This window comes from Kogia breviceps, chromosome 5 (genome assembly GCF_026419965.1).
Source record: "Kogia breviceps isolate mKogBre1 chromosome 5, mKogBre1 haplotype 1, whole genome shotgun sequence".
NCBI lineage: Eukaryota > Metazoa > Chordata > Mammalia > Artiodactyla > Physeteridae > Kogia > Kogia breviceps.
Window position 1 is genome coordinate 54745261 of NC_081314.1, and position 14788 is coordinate 54760048.

Sequence of the window (14788 nt, forward strand, 5' to 3'; positions counted from 1 at the left end):
TTGTGTTAGGGAACTCAAGTCTTTTCAAGAAAATTCAAAAAGTATATTGATCAAGTCTGAAATTAAACATTCATGAACTTTCAGGAGGCTGCCCTCAGGATCTTCCAACCTTACCTTTTCAACTATATTTTAAAACATAAGAATTCAGAAAATATTTTTTAACAAACAGAGCAGTCTTTTACTTCCAATTTCCTAGGTTAGCCTATTCTATCTTATTTGGGGTTTGAGGAGATATGCAAAGTGTTTGACTTTTCACTGTTTGAGTATATTTTGTAACACAACTCAGAAAACCAAGCTGTGCTCAGTTAAAAAGCAAAACAAGCTATAGCTCAAAGGATTGAACCAGCGAGGAATTAACATGGGTTTCTAATAGCTGTTAATATTAACTGAGAACCCAATGCTAAATGACCAGGTAAAACCTTTTAGTGTTTAATCTTACAAAAACCATCTGGTCATCAAAGTAACAAAAAAAATTTTTTTCCCCTAGATACTGAAAGATTTTGGTAAGCCTACCCAAAATAAAAGTTTTTCTTTATAACCATATTTTCATGTGCTTAATAAACTATTCCACATGAAAAATAACAGAAAAAACTTTTAAAGCACAACACCAATTCTAATGCACAAGAAAAAAGCTGAGGGGAAAAATTGCAAAAGTTATCAATTTTAACATGGACCTTACCGCCACTAGTCATATCTCCCTTAGTATTGATATGGGGTCTGCAGGTAGGAAAATTCCAACTTAATCGTATTTAAATATGTAAATATTGGTTGTGTCTTCAGGTTTCTAGTCACGTGCTTAATGAAGAAATAACTCTGAAACTGCTTCAACGTCAGGATACTCTTGTTGTAAAGGACAGCACTAAGAATATTAGAATGTACTTGTCATTTAGTGTACCAGAATAAGCTAGACCTTTTGGTTTACTTAATTATAGAGTCTTACCGCCCAAAATAGATTCTTGAAGTTAAAAAAATACTTTCTTTGTAATATTTGATGACATTTCTGATCAAAGCCTATAACATCTCTTTAAAAAATAAAACAGTACCTCAAGAAGTAGATATAAAGTTCTCAAAAAACTTGTCATTTAAAAAACACTGCTTCCTTCCTGTTTCTGTTCCTGTCAAAAAGCGGGTTATCTTTACACAGTCTCTGTAGCTCCAAGGAATTCCATTTCTACAGCAGCTTTTGGTGCTTTGGTTGAAGCACTCTTCTTTCGGAACTCTGCTGCGATTTCCTCAAAGGACTTTCCTTTGGTTTCTGGAACTTTGAAAAATGTAAACAGAGTAAAGGCCAGGACTACACCAGCAAAGAGGAAAAACACATAAGGTCCACAGAAGTCCTGCACAGAGAATAAACAGAGTTCCAATTAGCAGCTCTTCAACCTTATCTTCTGTTCAGTAAATTTGTACAGTATTAGGCTGCTTACCGCAACGTACTGGAAACACAGAGCTATAATGAAATTGCAGGTCCAGTTGCTGAACGCAGCCATTGCTAACGCAGCAGGGCGTGGTCCTTGACTAAAAAACTCAGCCACCATGAACCAGGGGATGGGGCCTGGTCCAATTTCAAAAAAACTGACAAAGAGGAATATGGCTATCATGCTCACGTAACTCATCCAAGCCAATTTATTCTGAGGAGAAAACAAAAACAAAGCAAAAGTGGAACTGACATTGACTGCTTCTTCCTTTAGCTAGGTAGATTCTCATTGAGTTCAGAGATGACATAGCTCCCTTCTTGATGTGTTTATATTCAATTAAGTATAAAGTTATTCTAGTCGTAGACAAGTTTATTCTAGTCTTAGTCATCCTTAAATCTTTTGCGCTATAGGAAATCCTCTGGATTAGGATTTTCCATGACTCTTAGTCACTCTTTTCCTGTGAAAGAGGAAAAGCAAGGATCCAGTGACCTTTGCTTCTACTCATACCAAGGTTGCTAGACAGGATGCATGTTCTCCTGTAAAGTAGTGGATGCTGGTGCTGGGCTGGAAAGGTCTAGGTACTTGTCCAAGGTCACACAGGCAGCCAAGTGGCAGAGCCAGGATTAGAACCTGGTTGGGCTAATCCCAGAGCTTGTGCTCTACTATGATATACACTGCCTCTCTGGGTAACAAGCACACTTTACCTGCTGATGTTCTATATTTAAACCCCTAAACTAATTCTCTTTTTCTTTACATTTCTCCTTTGTATTATATGCTGTTCCTCTTGCTTTATTTCGTAAGTCAACCTCAAACGTTTAAGCTGTAGCTCAGAGGTGCTATCATATGGTAACCAAAAATCTCAGTGCAGGCGCCAAACTCACCAGTAGCACAAGTCCCACCGACATGAAGATGGCACAAACAAACATACCACTCATTCCGATTAAAAACAGAGAGCGTCGCCCTGCCTTCTCCACAAGGAATACCTAGGAAAATTTTAAAACATATTGGCTTTATACTTGAATCGCTTTCACTGCCAAAGAGATCATTTTAATTTATACAGCTGGAAAGAGGCCCTTCTGTTATTCCGTTTTACAGATGCGGAACTCGGGAGGAGAGTGACCCTTGCCTGGGGTGGCAAAGATGTTCTCAGTGAACCGAGGTGATTAACAACTACTGGCTTCCTTTCATCACATTGATTTGAACAGGTCATTCTAGAGAAAGAACCATAGCACAACCGCCACCCGATGTTTATCACTTTGGGTGCAATATTTAGAGACTGGACCTCTTGGATCTCTCCCAATATATTTCCTGTAGACTTAAAATACAAAGGTCCTACATAAAAATGACATTAATTTCCCTTCTGATAATTATCCTAAGTTATAATTGCAAGGGTTTGAGCACTGCAGACCCTTGAAACAGTACAACTGTTGATGTGTTAACTATTCTCATCCAACTTTCTTACTGCAAATAAAGCCAGACTGTGACCACTCAGGGGCAGCATACAGAATGTGATGGCCTTACCAAAATAGTCAGGTCCGCATTTCTCTGGTGAGCCTAAATGTACCTGGTGCTGGTAATGAACTATCCACTTGAAAAGGTATGACTTTAAAGCAAAAGGTCAAAGTGCTTTCTTATCCTAATTCAGGAGATTTGGCGTCGATTCCTTTGGGTCTGTGGATCTTTGCACTAATGGTTAAGGTTTACAATTTAGCCAGGACCAGAGTTTGTTGAATAGACTCTTGCTTGATCCTTGGAATACTGCCAAGGTTGCTGAGTCACACACACAAAAACTACCTGTCATAATTTCTCACTTCAGTGAGTAAATTGGTTAGGCTCATAAATCTATCAGTAAATCAACAGCAATCCAATACCCTTAGTATAGTGAGCTTTGGCTCTGAAAATATCTGAGAAACATTTCTTTTCACCTACAGTGAAAGCCCCTTTCATCTCAGAGGCATTTCATATTAGAGATTCAAATCACCTCAGGGTGGTAAGCAAGGAGCCACATTAAAAAATATATATTTTTTTAGTTTTCTTAATTTTTTTGGCTCCGTGGGGTCTTTGTGGCAGCGTGCGGTATCTTTCGTTGTGGTGCGTGGGCTTCTCTCTTAGTTGTGGTGTGCAGGTTTTCTCTCTCTAGTTGAGGCGTGTGGGTTCCAGAGCATGTGGGCTCTGTAATTTGCAGTACGTGGGCTGTCTTGTTGAGGTGCTTGAGCTCAGTAGTCACGGAGCATGGGCTCTAGGGCGCACGGGCTTCAGTAGTTGTGGCGCACGGGCTTAGTTGCCCCGTGGCATGTGGGATCTTAGTTCCCTGACCAGGGATCAAACCCACATCCCCTGCATTGGAAGGCGGCTTCTTTACCACTGGGCCACCAGGGAAGCAAGGAGCCCACGTTTAATTGTTGAGAAAAAAGTGGGAAAAACAAACCTTTCTCAAGCTCATAAATTTTCTCTCTATATTTTGACTCTTTAATTATGACTTTCAAATTTGATTTGATGACACCATGTCAAGCTGCCAGGAAAACTGGAGGATTTCTTCAGGAATAAGGGCTTTTACTGTGTCTGTGTCTTCTATTTCTGAACAATTATTGCTAATAGGATTATAAACTCTAAAACTACATGCCTTGAAAATTGAGTTGGACTCCCTCCTTGGGGCTAGGTGAGCACTCAGGAAGGGGTGTGATACAGGGTGAGATTTGGTCAGGGGCCAGAGATGTCTACCTGACCTTAATTCTCATTTCCTCTGCAGACACTGTACCTCACTCAGATCCTGGATGCTTACTTAGAGCCACTCTATCTCCTCTAAATCTATGCTGCCTTCCAGTTCCCTTTATATTCTTCCCGTTTTGTTTTCTCACTCAAGATTACAGGCTCCCTTCTACCAGCTCATTAGTTTAAAAGAAAATATGGAAATGTGGAACATAATTCAGCATCGAGTTAGAAAAGTCTATCTCTTTCTCCAAGTACTCATCCAGAAAAAAAAGATTGATTATGTTCTTTCCAAATTGTTGAAACATTAGTATATTATCAGTACATATTCCTAATTGCACATCTTTATTTGAAAGGATACACGGAATTCAGTAACATTGGTTGATTTTGGTGAGAGAATCTGGATGACTGAGAGGCTATCCTTTTTGTACTGCTTTGAACTTTAAAACAACTTTTCAAAAATAAATATAATTAAAAATGTTATCTGTAGTCCTGGAGGGTTAATTAGACAGCTGTTTAGAGTTGACTTTTAAAAATTTTGTCAGTCATGCAAAAACTTTCACAGAATAAAAGGATGAGCTCAAAAACGGTATATTCAAAATAATCAAGGCTCTATTTTCAGAACAACTCCTCCCACTCCGTGGGGTTGGCTGGTGGCGGGGAGGACAAAAATAGAATTCTGCAGTAGTTTTCTCGTTCGGCATTCTTAGAGTTTGGGTTACCCTGATCTTGATAACATGATGCTTTACATAGCAAATCCTATTACACATAAAATGTTTTAATCATAGTCTCTATATGAGAAAAATATGTTGAAGTGGGATTTGCAAAAATATTATCTCAGGAGACAAAAGAATGCGAATAGTCCCTTGGATTCCATCCTAGTACCAGGCCTTTATTGGTTTAGAGTGGCCTTTTGGATTGAACAGGCATTATCTCTAAAGGCATTTCTACAGAAGCACTGGTGTTCCCTTACTATCTGTTCTTCCTTCTCTTTCCAAGGTCCAGTTCTGTTTCATGTGGTCTGGACAAACCTGCCTTTTGATCTAGGTAGCCAGGCTGTAATTTATTGACTACTCTAGGTAATAGTTAAAAGTCCATGTGCAGAGAATGAAAAACAAGTGACTAAAGTATATTGAGTATATAGCACTGTGACCAAAATTTAAAAGCACAAGCTTTTTTAACAGCTGCATTCAAAGATAAAAATAAGCTCAATTATCCTCATTTTAAAGTGAGTTACATTAGTTGGGGAGTTTGGGGGGTTTTGTTGTTGTTTTTTGTTTACTTTAATTCTTAGATTGTTATATTAAATATTATTACTGTCAATATACTGAATCGTTCCTTAGATAAGGTATTTGGTCTTAAGAAGAGTATATGACCTCTTCCCTTGTTGAGAAAAATTGTCAAAAGTATATAATAACATTTGACATTTGAAAAAAGTTACATTTCAAAAATAGCAATAACATTTCAAGTTATAAACCGCTTCTATTCCATCCTCTCATATTATCACAGTCATATACATCACCAGAAGCCATGGCCTTGTGAACTACCTGCAAGTTCTGCCCAATGGCCTAACATCATAAGAATTTACTGAATCAGTTTAATTTTGCTAGAGGCTTAGCTATCTAAATGAGAGGACCATGTTTATTTAAAAAATGTTTTTTCTAAGATATCAGGATAAAAATTTTCAACCATGGAAGGAGAGGATCTAGGATCCAATGCTGATAGAAATGACAAGCTGTTTGCTAATATCAAGGGGCTTAAGGCTTAAGTACAGAGCAAAGGAGAAAGAGCCCAGGTATTTACATAAAAATACCAAGTGTCTGTGTCCCCAAGTGAGTTACTAATTCACAAATGAGTGACAAATGACATCTTCAGTAGATAAGGAGAACCAGTATCTACCTGTTCAGTTATGCCTAATCTCAATACAGTGGTTGGTTATTCACAAGTAGGACTCTTCCTGTGACCCACTTGGTTCTATCTACATACCCACTACACGTGGACAATAAGTCATAGGTCACTTTTATATTACAAGGTTATTTTACTCCCATTTCTGGACTGAGGAACAAGCAGAATATTTATGTAGAGTATTTAACTTACAGAGAGAGCAGTGAAAACTGTGTTGACAGCACCAACTCCAATGGTTGCATAAACAGGTTGGCTGATTCCAGCTGTCTGAAAAATGCTGGTTGAGTAGTAAAATATCTGCAAAATAATAATAGTTTAGCCTTAATCAAGAAGCCTAGCACTCATGGCTTTAAAGCAAGAATTATTTTAGTTTATTTATTTTTAGGTGTTTCAATGGAACCAGGGTCCCTAGAACTCCCAAAAGGTTTTATCCACCCTCTTCTTCCAGGGAAGGAGAAACCACAATCTTCCTTCAGTGTGTAAAGCTTCCAGTCACTTAAAAGTTCTCCTTATATTTAGCTGAAAACTCTACATCTGCACTTTATTTTTTTGTTAAAGTATCAAATACATGCAAAAAGGTACACATATCGTTTAAGTGTACAGCTCAATTAATTTTCACAAATTAAACACACCTGTATAATCTAGATCAAAAATAAATCATTTCCTGCCCTCCAGAAGCCCCCTAAATGTCACCCTTTTTTCAAAGGAAACTCTTTCACCTTCTATCCTTATAGATAAATTTTGCCTAGTCTTGTACTTGATATAAATGGAACCACATAGTGTGTATTTTGTATCTGGCATCAACATTACCTTTGTGAGAATTATCCATATTGTTATATTTTCAGGCTGTTCATTATCATTGCTGTTTAGTGTATAATTGTATCAATATACCACAATTTAGTTACTCATTCTACTATTGATGGGTATTTAGGTAGTTATCATTTAGAGTGGTTATGAATAGTGCTGCTATGAACATTCTAGTACAAGCCTTTTGGTAAAATGTGCATACATTTACACCTAGGAATAGAATTGCTGGGTTATAGTGTATGCATGTTCTCAGCTCTGATAGATACTGCCAAACAGTTTTCCAGAGAAGTTGTGTCACATACGTACTACTATATATAAAATAGATAGCTAATGGGGACCTACTGTATAGCACAGGGAACTCTACTCAGTACTCTGTAATGGCCTATATGGGAAAAGAATCTAAAAAAAGGGTGGATATATGTATATGTATAACAGATTGCTGTAGACCTGAAACTAACACAACACTGTAAATCAATTATACCTCAATAAAAATTTTTTTTAAAAAGTTGTGTCGATTTGTACTCTCACCAGTGTATATAAGAGTTCTGGTTGTCATTGCATGTAACCCAAAATTTTCCACGAATCTCAGTGGATGGAGAAATCTGATTCACAATCCCCCTGATAGGCTTCATTATTTGGTTATGTGCTTATGTTTATAATAGTCTTTTAGATCATCTTTTTTGTTCTATCATCTTCCATCAGTTCCTTTCCCACATAACATGTCCTGCTGCTGGTGCCTCTTCCTGCAGACATGGCTGATGCAGGAGGACTGTTCAGACTGTGTTCAGTGAGGAGTGGATTACTCACTTCACACCAGCCCACCATTTTAGGCTGCCTGACAGCCTGTGGTTCGACACTTCCTGGATGCCTCTAAGTCAGGCACTGGGAAAGAAGCTAAAGCAGGGAGGTTTCGAGAGATTAAGTGTTGTGCTCTTGGATATACAAGCAGAGCTGAGAGAGAGGATACAGATTTGGTCTCTGAGCCCCAAAGTTATAAAGAGTTAAGGGATAAAAAATGAGTATCAAGGACCTGTTAAAGGAGAATGGAGACCACAGCAGAGTAGCATTCACTTTGCGGAGTGAGGCTCAGGTCTTCTTTTGCTTCAACTCATGCTTCAACTTTTGCTTTCTTTGCTTCCCCCAAGTCTCTGCCCATTCATCAGTCACCCCCAAAGTGTCTTTGTGAATCTAGGATTGGCTCACTATAAAAGCCCAAACCACATTTTTAACAGCAATGAAAGGGGATAAGTGATTTTCTTTATCTAGTTTCTTAACAAATGTTTAATTTTTTTCTTCTAGTAGCTGATTGTCAGTAGAAAAATTTTAGTCTGCATAATACAAGAATCTCAATTCAAAACCTAAATGCTAGCTAGTTTAGTATTCAGAATGTTTTTCAGTCATGTCTTTTCTATTACCCTTACTCACCAATATCATGTCAGTTCACTCTATTGTTTATTTTGTGTGCTATCTCCCCAAATAGAGTGAAAGTTTCTTGGATGGCAGGAAACTTCTTTGCACAAGGCTATCTTGTATACTTCATTTAAATAGACAGAGGGAATCTTGGATTCCTTTTGCTTAGGCTATCAGAAATCCTAAATTTGATACTCAACTCTGGAAGCCCCTTGTAATTTAATCTTCTAGTTATATTTATTCTCCTTTTCCCTCTTTTGTATTCGTTATGACTTGCCTTTTAACCTTCATCTTAATAGACTTGCAGACCACTGATTATTGACATTTAAAAAAACTGTAAGCTGATTTTAGAAGGCAGATGAGTCAAGACAAAAAATTAATGCTCATTCAATATATTTGTTGTAGTAAGACATGTGATGTCAACATTTTAAAGTATCCTTAAGTTATTTAAACTTAAACCCCTTTCCTCATCTATCTTAATTCACTTTGCTCTTAAGAGTTAGGGGACGTTCTGAAACTTACCCCATTGATTCCAGAAAATTGCTGAGCCATGTGCAGCATCAATGCCACTAGAATAGGCTGTCGGTAGCTGGAATTGGTGAAGAGCTGAATTATGGAGACTTTCTTTTCACTTGATGCTTCCTCCCTTTCTTTTCTCATCTCAGTGATGTCTTTGGTGACATCATCACTTCCTCTGAGTCTTTTCAAGCCTGTCCCCCAAAACGATCAGGTTGACACAACTCAGGTCAAAACAAAAATAAATTTATTTGTATTATGTTAATGAAAGAGCTACAGTTCTGTATAGCCCTTTCTGTTACTTAATAGCATGGGTGTTGGAAATTCTTTCTTGTTAAATTAAATCCTGCTTTTTTATTTCTCAAAAAAGCAGATGGGCTTCCCTGGTGGCTCAGTGGTTGAGAGTCCGCCTGCCAATGCAGGGGATACGCGTTCGTGCCCCTGTCTGGGAAGATCCCACATGCCGCGGAGCGGCTGGGCCCGTGAGCCATGGCCGCTGAGCCTGCACGTCCGGAGCCTGTGCTCCGCAACGGGAGAGGCCACAACAGTGAGAGGCCCGCATACCGCAAAAAAAAAAAAAAGCAGAACATTTCGCTTCATCTTACGACAAACAAAACTGTGATCCTCATTATCATAGAAGGATAATGCAGGAAAGATCTTTTAGAAGTCTCTGTATGTGGATTTTCTGTTTGGTTTTGTGTGAATGTTTATGGTTGCAAAATGGCATGGACCAGTCGTATTAAGTGATCTTGCATATTCTTCTTCCATATAATCACTGACTTCATTTGGAAAGCACTGGTACCAATTTCATGAGTATCCATTCATGCACACTCTTTCTCATTAGCTGATAGTTCCAAAACAATAGGAAGAAAGTAAAACCACCCATAGACTTACTTTTCTTTGCTTTGGCTTCCTCTTCCAACTTGATGTAAAGGTATCTGGGGCTTTCTGGACAGAAGAAGAGCAGCAAAGATTGGAAAACAGCTGGCACAGCAGACAGACCAAGCAGGATGTGCCACAGCTCATGATTGCCCAGGATAAAGTCTAGACCAACGATCTGAAAAGTCAGGGAGGAAGCATATCAACTGCACATCACTTTGGATCTGCCTTCTGAAACAATTTGTTGAAAAAGCACATTGGCTATTTGATAGTAATCCCTGACAATTGTGACTCACGTATGCACAAGCATGCACAAGATGAAAACTACTGCTAGTGTGTCTCATCTGAACTGAATCATGGACTCTTTGTTCTGCAAAGAATTCACCTAGATTTGTTTTCATTAACTCCTACGGGACATTTAGGATGCGAATCAACCAAACTTTTAAGCACACATTTGATGTCTGAAACAACAGCAAAAATCATGCCTCTTTGGACCTTTGTTAAAAAAATTTCTTCCTAGATTACCCAGAACTTAAATAGAATGGGGTTACAAAGATAAAACAATTACTCTGATGAGAACTAGTTTTGTGATCCCTACTGCAAGTAGTTTATCCTCTGGATAGCCATAGGTTTGAGGTTCTAGGACTCCCTCTGAGAACGTAGGACAGAAGGAAAGAATAGAGTCAGCTGAACAAGAACTGCTATTGCAAGCATCTGCATATTAAATTTGAGCAGGTAAGATTCTCAAAACAAAGGAAACCTGGCTAGGCAAAATTTTGAAATTTTGTATTCCTTGAAATCTAAATGGAGTAATTTGATTCTAGAATAGCTTCAGCAGTTCAAGACATGGCTTACCAGGTCACTTCCATTGCCAACCCCACCACGACTCCAAGGAGAAAAGTGAGGAGTGGAGTAGTAGTACTTTAGCTTTGAGCTAAAAAGCCTATGTCTCTATACCACCTCCACTACCACCTGTGGAACTGTCTTTTTCCTCTGTGTTGTTCTACTGCGAGAGTGGACAATCAGGGAAGGAGAAGTTGGGTAGAGTAGAGGATGGGCGAGGTAGGGGATGGGAGTTTTTACCTGACTAATAAGAATGCCTGTGACAATGGCCAGCTGGTGAAGGGCACCAATAGCACCCCTGAGCGTGGTTGGAGCAATTTCACCAATGTACATCGGAACCAAGCCTGAAATTAACCCTGAATGAAACATGAACATAAATGTTAAGGTGTAGCCAGGACTATCTCAATAACAATAATTCTGTTTAAGTACAGTCAATATTCTGCTGAAACTCCCTTCCTGAGTTTACTGGAAGGAAGAGCCCTTGTCACCAACAATTACACACAGTTTACGCAAAGAATGTTTGCTGATGCGACTCCAAATGAAGTTGTAGTTGGATATACAAATAGAAAGGAACGGTTAGTCATGCATTTGGCAATTATTTATAGCATTGTCTTATTTAGTTAAAAAAAAAATCCATGTTAATATTGAGTTTGTATCATCATGCCTTAGGTTGTCTTCAGAAAAGAGACTGAAGAATGTTTTAACAATATTCTTAAAAACGCAATAATATCCTCACTCTAGTTTTGTGGGATTAAAGGAAATTAGAACTTATCTAGACCAACTTCTTTACTTGATAAAGGTGAGAAACGACTTAGCCAAGTTCACAGTGCAATAGAGTGTTAGTGGAGAACTACAAGCCCTGTCTGAGTTTCAACAATGTGGAGGTGCCTCAAGGTCACAGTTGAGTTGGCCAGGCCAAGGGAGAAGGTGGAAGGGGTTGAGGAACTCAGAGGCTCTTCCCCCAATCACTCCAACCAGAGCAAACCTAGCTTCTTTATTCTCTCCAAATAATTGGCTTCAGAAAAGATTTTATGTGCATAGAGACTTCTGGTGCTTAAAGGAATACAGAAATTTGAAAAGCTCTAGGCGGTTCTGCCTTCTATAGTTTTCCTACATGCAGATGCAATCAGTCATGCTGGAAATGGTGGAGTATCTAGCCATTTGCTGAGTGCATAAAAAAGTCAGAGATTATCAATGAGCAAGGCTGAATGCGATGTTTGGCATTTTCTTAAGAATTTAAAAGTAAGATTTGTCAGAGGCTTTCTCTTAGAGAGATGGCCTGCCTATCAAATGTATAAAAGATGCTTTGAGGAATTGTTTCTTTTTTTTTTTTCAGTATTTTTTAATGCTTCAAATTGTTCTTAATATCACATGAACATTTGCATGATTGATACAGCATCTGAATTTCTGCTTTTACATTAACTCTAATGAGTGGTCTGTTGATCTTAAAGAAGGGGGAAAAAAACCCATTTGTTTGGTCCTATTCTAGGCTGTACTATTTTTGTGTAATGCCTAACATTATACCCCAAGAACAGAAAATGCAGATAAGCTCAAAGGTCTGAAGTCACATGAACCTGAAGTCAAATTGTATTTCCTATAATTTTTAGCAATTTTAATGCTCATAATAGGATCGGACATAATTTTAAAAGGTGAGTTGGAGAGTACAAGTTACTTGGCTATGCTAGTGATAGGTTGCTCCATGTTATGTTTACAGCATTTATTTTCAACTTTACCAAAAATATTTTGTAATTTTTTTCTTGCTATATTTTAAAAAATAGAGAGAAAAGATAGAAGAATCATGATTTGGACTTCTTTGATTGTGTTATTATTTGTATTTTACAGAAGAGGAAACTGAGTCTCACATTCAGTTACTAAGGCCAGACAGAGACAGTGCCAGAATCGATTCACTCTGAATCCAAACCTTTTTCCACAAGTGGGGTGACTCTTTACCTTGATCAAGCTACCCCTTCAGTTATTTTTATTAGCATTGAAAATAACAAAAAAGAGACAAGTAATCTTAGACTTTTGTTTCAACTGATCATTGAAGACGCATGGAATTATAGTATTTCCTCTTTGCAGGTAAAAGTGTTAAAAATATTTTATATGCCATTTTGTGCCCTCACCTTTCCTCTCCCACCCCCAATGGATATTATTAGGGGCTATGATTTGGGACAATGGGTGTTACTGGGGTTGAGAAGCAAAAGATTTGACTATTTTAGAGAATGCACGATCCTCCCTTTCTGCTGATAAGTTGCTTCAGGTAGCTTGAAAAGTTGTTTCCAAGAAATAGTGATTCAGCTGTTTAGATGTGAAGTTCTTAGGAGGAGCATCCTTCCTCCATTCTGAACTCCTCTACCAAATGATTCTGCCTGATTCCCTCTCCCCATGGTCAGTGCCACTTTAACCCTTCAACCAGCTACATGTGGAAGAATTTAGGGCCAGGGAATGTGGTCTGAGAGATGGGCCAGGATGTCAGGGTCTTTCCAGATAGGAGAGACAGAGACAACAGTGGCCAGGCAGGCCATAAGTGTAGAGGTGGGGCTGTGGGCATAGCAGTCTTCCACTGTCTACTGAACAACAGGAGTAATGATAACAGCTAGCACGTTTGGCAGCTTGCTGTAGTCAGATTCTATGCTGAACACTTATTCTCACAAGTATCTCCAGGAGGTAGATACTGTTATCCTTCCCACTTACTGGATAAGGAAACAAAGTTAAATAATTTGCCTTAGATCATATGACTAGAAATGTTGTCATTGCTGTCGATAAGAACGTACCCTTACAACTCCACTTACTGGTCCCAAACCTCCCTGACTCAGGACTGCAACTTTATGCTACTGCCTTTCCCTTTCATGATGTCACTCGAGGCTCAAAAAAATTCCCTACATGTAACCACATCTGCCTTCAGAATAATGTTCAGATGTGTGTATGTGTTTGTGTGGGCGTGTGCGTGTGTGTGTGTGTGTGTGTGTGTGTGTGTGTGTGTGCATGACTTACCACAGTAGAGTCCTGATATGCCTCTTCCTGAAATTATAAGAATGTGAGATGGTCCCAATTTCGAAAACCCCATCAAGAGAGCTCCAGCTAATGAGAGAATGTTTGCTACCAACATGGCTTTGATTCTGAAAATTTGAAAAGCAAGGATTATAAATTTAGCATCAAAACTTGATAAAATTATTTGCTTTCACAGCATGCTGAGATTTTTACCTAAGACTGAATATTTTAATTTTGCTGATAGAGCTAGTTGGGGAATCTAGCTCCCCATGATTAAACCATGATTAAGCCATGATTTAGCAATTAAACCATGATTGCTACTTTGATCTGTCTGTGGGTTAAAGCATTAACAATAAGTAATATATATATAATGGGAGAATTTGGGTTGCATGTACCTGATCTCCACATTTTGATAGAGTTGATTCAATTGTGATGATGACTGGTTTGCTTTAAGATAACACTTCTGACACCTTTTCAAATAGTTAACAATTAAGTTTTCTAGAAGTTGATTGTTTTAAAGAATAATTGCCTGGTGATAGCTAAATTTAATGCTGTAGTTGTAACCTATGACACCCCTTTGTTTTTCTTTTAATGGTACAACTTTTTAGTTGATATAGATCATGAAAGGAACTTTCAAAGTTAAGTTTTCTTTAGTATGAATTATTTAGAAGTAAATTAAAACATGCTTTTACTTTAAGCCTTATCATAGAGAACTATAGTTATCCCTATTTTGTCATTATATGCCAGCATATTTCCAGAATCTATGAGTTAATGTCAACTGATGTAAAATATGTAATAAAGCTGACAATAGCAACAAAAACATCATTTTCAAAATTAATCATATGAAAATTGACATTTGAAGGTATCTGATACTCTTCCTCCTGTTAAATGGGAAAGTGAGGTACACAAAAACCTTCTTCAAAGTTCAGTAGATGCTAAGGCCAATAAAAGAATTTGAGTGAACAGGTGTGAAAATTTTTGTCCCACAAAGAAACGTAAGTATCTTGTTATGCTCTTTTTCAGTGCATCAAACTTTAATAGGTGAGCTTTTTCTAAGCAAATATCTTAAACACCAGATTTTTTTTTCTGGAAAATAAAACTATATAATCTCATACTGCAATGATTGCCCCAAAAACCATGTGATAGGCTGGATAATACCCCACAAGAGTCCACATCCTAATCGTCAGACCCTGGGAATATGTTACTTTATATGGCAAAGGGATTTTGCAGATTGATTAAATTAAGGATTTTGAATTGAAGAGATTATCCAGTTGGGCCCAATGATGTAATCATGACTATCCTTATACTAGGAA

The 14788-nt window shown here is 38.0% G+C and overlaps 1 protein-coding gene across 2 annotated transcripts in view; it reads right to left on the reverse strand.

Annotated features, from left to right (window-relative positions):
* Positions 1-1136: 1136 nt before the first annotated feature.
* SLC2A2 (solute carrier family 2 member 2) overlaps positions 1137-14788 on the reverse strand; it is a 28789-nt gene continuing 15137 nt past the window's right edge. For both annotated transcript variants that reach the window (XM_059064116.2, XM_059064117.1), the window contains 8 exons: positions 13479-13603; positions 10725-10840; positions 9657-9819; positions 8769-8956; positions 6222-6326; positions 2297-2398; positions 1425-1628; positions 1137-1337 (listed from right to left, as the gene is read on the reverse strand). In XM_059064116.2, the coding sequence (XP_058920099.1) occupies positions 1137-1337; positions 1425-1628; positions 2297-2398; positions 6222-6326; positions 8769-8956; positions 9657-9819; positions 10725-10840; positions 13479-13603 (1204 nt within the window). The remainder of the gene's footprint in view (positions 1338-1424; positions 1629-2296; positions 2399-6221; positions 6327-8768; positions 8957-9656; positions 9820-10724; positions 10841-13478; positions 13604-14788) is intronic.